Consider the following 7,093-nt stretch of genomic DNA (forward strand, 5'->3'; position numbering starts at 1 on the left):
TGGAGTGTGGTGTCTGCAGACCGTTGGGCACAACGCCGCGTTGCCATTCGGTCCCATTGCCCCAACCCCAGCTCTTCCCATCAGCAGAACGACACCAGATGTCCCCACTCCATGCTTTCAGTGCTCCGTGTCCGTCTGTCCCTGGGGTGGGTGATGGCTCTGTGCCCCCCCAGGGCCGGGTTTCTGTTCCTCTGGGGCTGATGGTGATGTGGGGCTGCGCTGTGGGGGCTCACAGAGCTCAGCCCCAGACATGCTTTAGTTTGGGGGGGGGGGGTTGGGGAGATGGCTGAGCAGCTCCTGCAGGCAAACTCTGACTCTGCTCTGCTCTCTCTTTCAGCAACGTACCTTAAGGATGGATATAGAAGACTGTAATGGACGATCCTACATATCTGGTACGTCCCACCTCCATTGCCTCCCTGTTTTGGGTCGCTGGCATTGTAAGGTGCTTCAGCATCCAGCTCTGTTCATTGAGGAGCTGGGGAGCGTTAGCGCTGCAGGCGTGACAAACAGCTAATTAATGAGCTGTGCCGAGCCAAGCCCTGGAAGTTTGGGCTGAAGTTTGAGTGCTCGGGGCTGTTGGAGGGCTGGAAGGGTCAGAGCTGCAGTGCTGTGTGTGTTTGTGTGGGGGGTCGTTGCCTCAGGGCTCTGGGTGCTTTGCTGGCCCTGCAGAGCTGCTTCCTGCTGCTTGTGGGCTTTGGGTGCATGGAGCTGAGCTACCCTGAAGTTGGGCTGCTGCTCTGCTTCGCTTCTCCTTCAGCCTGGAGCCTGGCTGGAGGAAAAGGCCTTTGGGGCACAGCTGTGTCCCTGTCAGGGCAGCAGGGTGGGGATGCTGCCAGGCTGAGCCCACCCAGCAGCATTGCTGGCACTGCCTGCAGCCGGGAGCTCCCAGGGGAACCGCAGCCAGCGCCGTGGGCACCTCCGTTTGTTTTTAGAGCAAAGGAAATGTGACCCAATATTTCCTGCAGCGTGACGAGCTGTCGGTGAGGGACGTGATGGGGAGGCTGGGGGGCACGGCGCTGCGGGTCCTGCCTGTCCCAGAGGGGGCTGAGGACAGAACTCCTGTGCTTCCCATCCCAAAGCACTTCGCCCTCCCCACTGTGGTCTGGGGGCTGCGGGCACGGCTCTGCTGTGTGGTGCTGCCAGGTCTCACTTGGGGCTGCTGCTGGGGGGCAGATACCTGCTGGGGGTCACTGCTGTGTGCCCCCCCGCGGCACCGCTGCACACCAAGTGCTGTGCAGGGCTGGCAGGGGGCGGGCAGCTTCAGGGCTCACTCACATCCCTCTTCCCTTTCTGCGTTCCCAAAGGCAGCGGGGATTCCTCTCTGGAGAAGGAGTTCAGCTCGGCCATCGTGGGAGCTGCGGTGAGCACACCCAACAGCCAGCACTCCTCCCCGAGCCGCTCCCTCAGTGGTGAGTGCACCCCCATGCTGCCCCCAACCCCATCCGGGTCTCTGAACTGCTTTCAGGTGACACTGAGAGCCTCAGCCAGCACCCCGGGTCCAGGCTGTGCCGTTGGCTGCCCGACTGCTGCCATCCCACAGCGCTGGGCGCAGCGTGGGCCGGGCTCCGTGGGGCTTCTGGTGGCTGAGCGCCATTCGGGCAGCAGGTGGGCGTCTGTGCTGTGGTTGTGCTCTGTGGGATGGACCCCGCTGGGGGGTGTGGAGCAGCACAGCTCCAGTTCTCCCTCTCTCCCTGCTGGAGCCCGGAGTTCTGCATCGCTTCTCCGTAGCGGAGGAACTCCCCTGTGATTGACCCACCCGGAGCGATGGGGCGCCTCTGCTTCAGTCCTTCAAAGCAGCCCTTTCTGAGGCAGGGTGAAAAAGTTGAAATGAATTTCGTTTTCAGAAGGGGTAACGTCGTGAGTTACCTCCGTTTTGGGGGGATTTTTTTTAGCTGTTTGTTATCTATTTGCCCTCTAAAAACGCTTAGAAGCCGTGCGAAGAAATGAAGCCTTCAGTGGAGAGCGGTTCTGTTGGAAGCAAAAACAGCTGAGCACGTGGACCAGCTGAAAGGGCAGCAAGGAGCCCTTCCCCGTGAGCAGCAGGACGCCGGTGATGGCATTGCTCTGATCCGACTTGACTTCACAGCTGGTTCATCCAGCAAGCGTGGTGCCCCAGAGGAGCAGGAATATTATATAACCTGTGCTGCCAGAGGAGACGGCTCTCTCAGCGCGACCGGACTCTGCGTTGGTTCTGAAAGGAGAATTACAGAACAATAGTTGGCCTTCCTCCTGCGCCCAAGGAAAAAAAAAAAACAAGTCCTCAGGGGAACTGTGTGGGGGGGGAAGGAAGAAAATCAAAGCGCAGCGAACGTCAGCGCATCCAGGCAGCTCCTGCCATCAAGATTGGAGGTTTTGCTTTGTGTCTGTGCTCCCGTGGGGGCCCCCGATGCTCCCGGAGGCGCTGGGCAGCGTGGAAGGGAGGTTCTGCTTCTGCCAGGGCTGCTGTGGCTCTGAGCCCCCCGGGCTGCAGCCAATGGCTCAGCAGATGGCCTGAAAGTGCCTGTGGTTGCCAGAGCCGGGCTGGAGGCACAGCTGCTGCTGAGAGCCACTCTGGGAAGGCAGCATTGTCTGCGGGACAGGAGGGGAAGTGAGGCAGTGAGAGCTGGGATTCCTGGGCTCCTCACTCAGCTTTGTGCCCGGGCCCACAGCTGAGAGCCCTCTGCCCCCAGCAAAGACCCAAAGGAGCCCTGGGGAGCACAGCAGCGTCAGATCTGGAAGCTTCTGGGATTCCTGCAGGGCTGTGCTCCCATGCCTGCCTCCACCAGGGAGCCTGGATGCTGGAATCATCCCCGCCAGCAGCAAAAATCTCCTTTGTGTATATACAGTTCAGCCCCAGCAGCTCCCCGAAGGGCTTGGGAAGATCCTCCTGCTTTAAACAGAAGCAATCAGAGTCTGATATTTCAAGGGATCCTGTAAATGTTTTCTCTGAGGCTGTGGGCTCTGGGTGACCCGGGCGAGGGTTCAGAGCAGCACAGGCCAGCAGAGCAGGTATTCCTGCTGTCCTTGGCACATCCCGAGGGATTCCCTCCCATTCTGCTCAGTGGGAGGATGCTTCCCAACGCAGTCAGCTGAGGGCTTGCTCTGCATGGCACTTCTTGCTTCCAGAAAGGGCCTGGAGGTGCGGCTGAGGGAGAGAGCAGCTCTGTGGAGGTAGAGGAGGGAAGGAGGAAGGCTCCTCTCCCCATCTGTGCCAGCGCAGCCCTCGCTGTCCCACTGCCATCCTCTGGAGCCCGTCTGATCCGTGGCATTCCACAGCTCGTGGAGCAGCCAGGAATGTAGGTCGCTGCCAGCGCAGCCGCCCCGCTCCTGGTGCTGCAGGAGGAAGGAGAGGTGGGGGGGGGTCTGTGGCGGCGTGGCCCCCGGCTCCACGCCCTCCGGCTCCGGCCAGCAGTGCCTGTAGCTCTGCTGGGCTCTCTTGGGCTGCCCTTTGCCTCTCATGGAGGGGGCAGTGCCCTGGGGGGGTCTCCAGCATGTGGGACTTTCTCCAGCAGCCGCGTGGGTTGCTGTGCTGTCACCCGGGGCTCTGTGCCACCGCAGCGTTTGCTCCCTGCGCTGCTGCCCTGCTCAGGTTCTCTTTTCTCTGTTTCCATGGTTGGATCCCAGGTTTTCCAGCAAGGATGAGGACCTGCAGCAGAGTGCTTTTCTGCTGCAGGCTGGGGTTTGCTGACCGAGGGACTCACGCTGGGCACTCCTTGTGTTGGAAAATGTGGAGCCTTTACTGACTCACAATCAAAATTCGGTGTTTTCTGCTCTTCCCAAGCGCTTTAAGTGGCTTTTCTTTCTCCCTCTGCCCTTGGATGCGGGGGGCAAAATGCTTTTTGCTCGCAGTCGGTCGCCAAAGCACCAAAGCAATGGTACCTGGACACGCAGACAGGCATCCCGTGCCGTTGTCTGTTCCAGTGCACCCAGCAGCACGAGGAGATGCGCCTTGTCACCATCAAAGCAAAGAGCACTCAGAGCTGCTCCCGTAGGAGCAAACCCTGCCTGAGCCGTGTCCTTTCTGCCCTCCCGCAGCCAGCTCCATCAAGGTGGAGATGTACAGCGATGAGGAAGGCAGCCGGCTGCTGGCACAGGAAGACCGCATGCTGGAAAAGGACGACAGCGTCATCGTGGAGGATTCTCTCTCCGAGCCTCTGGGTTTCTGTGACGGGCCGGGCCAGGAGCCCCACTCCCCCGGTGGCATCCGGCTGCCCAACGGCAAGTTGAAGTGTGACGTGTGTGGCATGGTGTGCATCGGCCCCAACGTGCTGATGGTGCACAAGCGCAGCCACACGGGTGAGTGGGGCTCACGGGGGGAGGGAGGGAGGGAGCCGGGCTCTGTTTTCCTCTGGGTGTTTCATGCTCTGCTCTGTCTCATAGGAGAAAGGCCGTTCCACTGCAACCAGTGTGGGGCTTCCTTCACCCAGAAGGGAAACCTCCTTCGTCACATCAAGCTGCACTCTGGAGAGAAACCCTTCAAGTGTCCCTTCTGCAATTATGCCTGCCGTAGGAGGGACGCCCTCACAGGACACCTGAGGACACACTCTGGTGGGTGCCTGGCCAGGGTGGAGCAGGGAGGTGGGGAGGGATGAAGTGGGAGGTGCACGGCTGGGAGCTGAGCCCGGCGCACCCGGCAGCTCGGGCTCCTTGTTGCTCAGTCTGAGGTTTCCTGTGGCGCAGCAGCAGCGTTGGGTGGGTGCTGGGGGGGTCGTTGTGTCCTGGATGTGAAGCTGGGGGTGGTGGAGGGCGCTGTGCCCCGAGGTTCTGGGCTTGCTGCATCTCTTTCTCGTAAAGATAAATGTTTAATGGGTTTTATTGAGTCGAGATAGGTCCCACCCTTGGGAGTGCCTTGCCCCAGTGGAAACACGGAGCATGGAGGGGTTCTGTTTGCTTTGTTCTGATGCTGTCCTTGCTGAACGTGACATTTGAGAGGTGGTTTTGCCTCTGGTTCTGCTGTGTCTCAGCTGGTGGGGCTGTGGGTAACCCTGCCTGGCAGTGCTGCCGGGGCGCTTCGGGTTCAGGTGCCCAGAAGAGCCCGTTCCCCTGGGGAGGAGGTGAGCTTAATGGCCTCTGACAGTTATGGGAAGCACAGGCAAAGAAATCCGTACCCTGGAATCTTTCCTTATCTCTGAGGATTAAAAAAAAAAGCCAGAAGTCAGTGGCTGGAGGCAGAATCCCTCCTGACACCGACGGTGGAGGGCAAAGAGCACACGTGAGCTCTGCTGTGCTCGGGTGTGGAGAGCAGCGCTGTCCCCATCCTGCTGGGGGGCCCGGATCCCCTTCCCTGGGCTCAGATCCCCTTTCCTGGGTCAGAACCCCAATTCCCGATGTCAGAACCCCCCTTCCCTGGGATCAGATCCCCTTTCCTGGGTCAGAACCCCAATTCCCAATGTCAGAACCCCCCTTCCCTGGGATCAGAACCCAACTGAGAGCCTTGCCAGCCTCCCCCCGCCGCTGGCGTATGAAGGTGTCTGCGAGCCCTCGCCAAGAGACACAGAAGTGGGACGCGTCCTCACAGCATATCAAACAGCAATCAGTCTGTATGGCAGCTAATTACCGAGAAAACCTTCGTTTAATGTGGATTTCACAGGCGAGAGCCGGGCGCTCTCCCTGCCCGGCGGACGGCAGCAGCGCGGTTCTCCCCTCCCACCCCCCAACAGCCCTTCGGATCCCACACCACCCATCCCACGGGGGAAGCAGCAGCTTTCATCTCGGAAGATGTGCTGTCCAAAAAGGAGAGGCGTTCAGATCCAGATCAAACGCTGCGACAGATCAGAACTGTGCCCTCCTGGGGCGGCTGTGCTGAGCACTGGGGGCCCCTCTGCCTCGCAGACCCGAGGCTGGAGGAGATTTTGGGGTGGGCTTCGTGTGTCCTGTGGTGCCGTGTGGTGCTTGTCTGCGCCTCGGGGTCCTGAGGAGACCCCACTGCTGGGGAGGGGACGGCCCCCGCATTTGGGTCTTTTGTTCAGGAGTGACAACGGAGCCGTGGAGGGAACTGAGAGCTGAGGGAGGGATGGAGGTCCATGAGATGCGATGGAATTTGCAGTCGAGGCTCTAACAGCTAAATGGAGGAACCAACTCCTGGTGCGCCTTTACGTGTTGGCGTTCAGGGCCTGGTGGCATCCCCTCCTCACCCCCCCGCCTTTGGACTGTGACAAACCCTCCCGTGAGCGAGGAGTGAGGGGGATTCGCTCAGCATCGGCTTCTGCTGTCTGAGCCACAGCTCCCACGGGGAAACGCGCGGTGGCCCTTCTGCTGCCCTCTGGCTGGGAGCAGCGGGGAGGCAGCTTCGTGCCCCGGCCACGGGGTGGGGATCCGGGGCTGTGGGTCCCAGCGCTGTGAAGCAGCTCCTTGAGTGCACAGCAGCTGCTCAGCGCTGACCCAGCTACCTGTACAGAGGTGCCAGAGCAGAGCCAGCCTGGAGCTCAACGTCGGTGGCTCGGTGGCCACCCGCTTGTCCTCACGGATCTGATTTTCATCTGTGTGTTTTGCAGTCTCTTCTCCCACCGTTGGCAAACCCTACAAGTGCAACTACTGCGGCCGCAGCTACAAGCAGCAGAGCACGCTGGAGGAGCACAAGGAGCGCTGCCACAGCTACCTGCAGAGTCTGAGCGCTGAGCCGCAGGCGCTGGCCGGCCAGCAAGGTGGGTGCTGGGGGGGGGGACACCAGGACCGGGCTGCTGGGGGTCCCAGCCGGAGCCCTGCTGCTCTCCGTGCCCAGTGGCCATGGGGTAGAAAGCGCTACCGAGGCTGGCACGGCGTCCCCTCCCACTGCTCCGTGCCACCCCCTGTCTGAGTGGTGTTCCATTGCCAGGTGATGAGATGAGGGACCTGGAGATCGTGCCGGACTCCCTGCTGCACCCCTCCGCCGACCGGCCGACGTTCATCGACCGCCTGGCCAACAGCCTCACCAAGAGGAAGCGCTCCACGCCTCAGAAATTCGTGGGTAAGGGGCTGCTCCCTCCCCAGCCTGGGCAGATGGGAGAGGGGTCTGGGGGGGCTGAGGCACTGATGGCTCACGCTCTGTAGTTGGGTGCTGTGGGTGCTCACATTGCGCCTTCCACCCTGCAGGATGGGATGGGATGGGATGGGATGGGATGGGATGGGGCTGTGT

The 7,093-nt window shown here is 61.0% G+C and overlaps 1 protein-coding gene across 2 annotated transcripts; it reads left to right on the forward strand.

The window, feature by feature from the left end:
• Positions 1 to 290: 290 nt before the first annotated feature.
• On the forward strand, positions 291 to 7,023 carry IKZF4 (IKAROS family zinc finger 4). Of its 2 annotated transcripts, XM_031557646.1 has the most exons (6): positions 291 to 392; positions 1,305 to 1,409; positions 4,015 to 4,275; positions 4,360 to 4,527; positions 6,474 to 6,623; positions 6,794 to 7,023. In XM_031557646.1, the coding sequence occupies exons 1-6, from the start codon at positions 353 to 355 to the stop codon at positions 7,006 to 7,008; spliced, it is 939 nt and encodes a 312-aa protein (XP_031413506.1). In that variant the 5' UTR covers positions 291 to 352; the 3' UTR covers positions 7,009 to 7,023. The 2 variants fall into 2 exon arrangements, with proteins under 2 accessions (XP_031413506.1, XP_031413507.1); XM_031557647.1 differs by lacking the exon at positions 291 to 392 and having other exon boundaries at positions 1,324 to 1,360.
• Positions 7,024 to 7,093: the final 70 nt, after the last annotated feature.

This window comes from Meleagris gallopavo, unplaced genomic scaffold (assembly GCF_000146605.3).
Source record: "Meleagris gallopavo isolate NT-WF06-2002-E0010 breed Aviagen turkey brand Nicholas breeding stock unplaced genomic scaffold, Turkey_5.1 ChrUn_random_7180001902790, whole genome shotgun sequence".
Classification (NCBI taxonomy): Eukaryota; Metazoa; Chordata; class Aves; order Galliformes; family Phasianidae; genus Meleagris; species Meleagris gallopavo.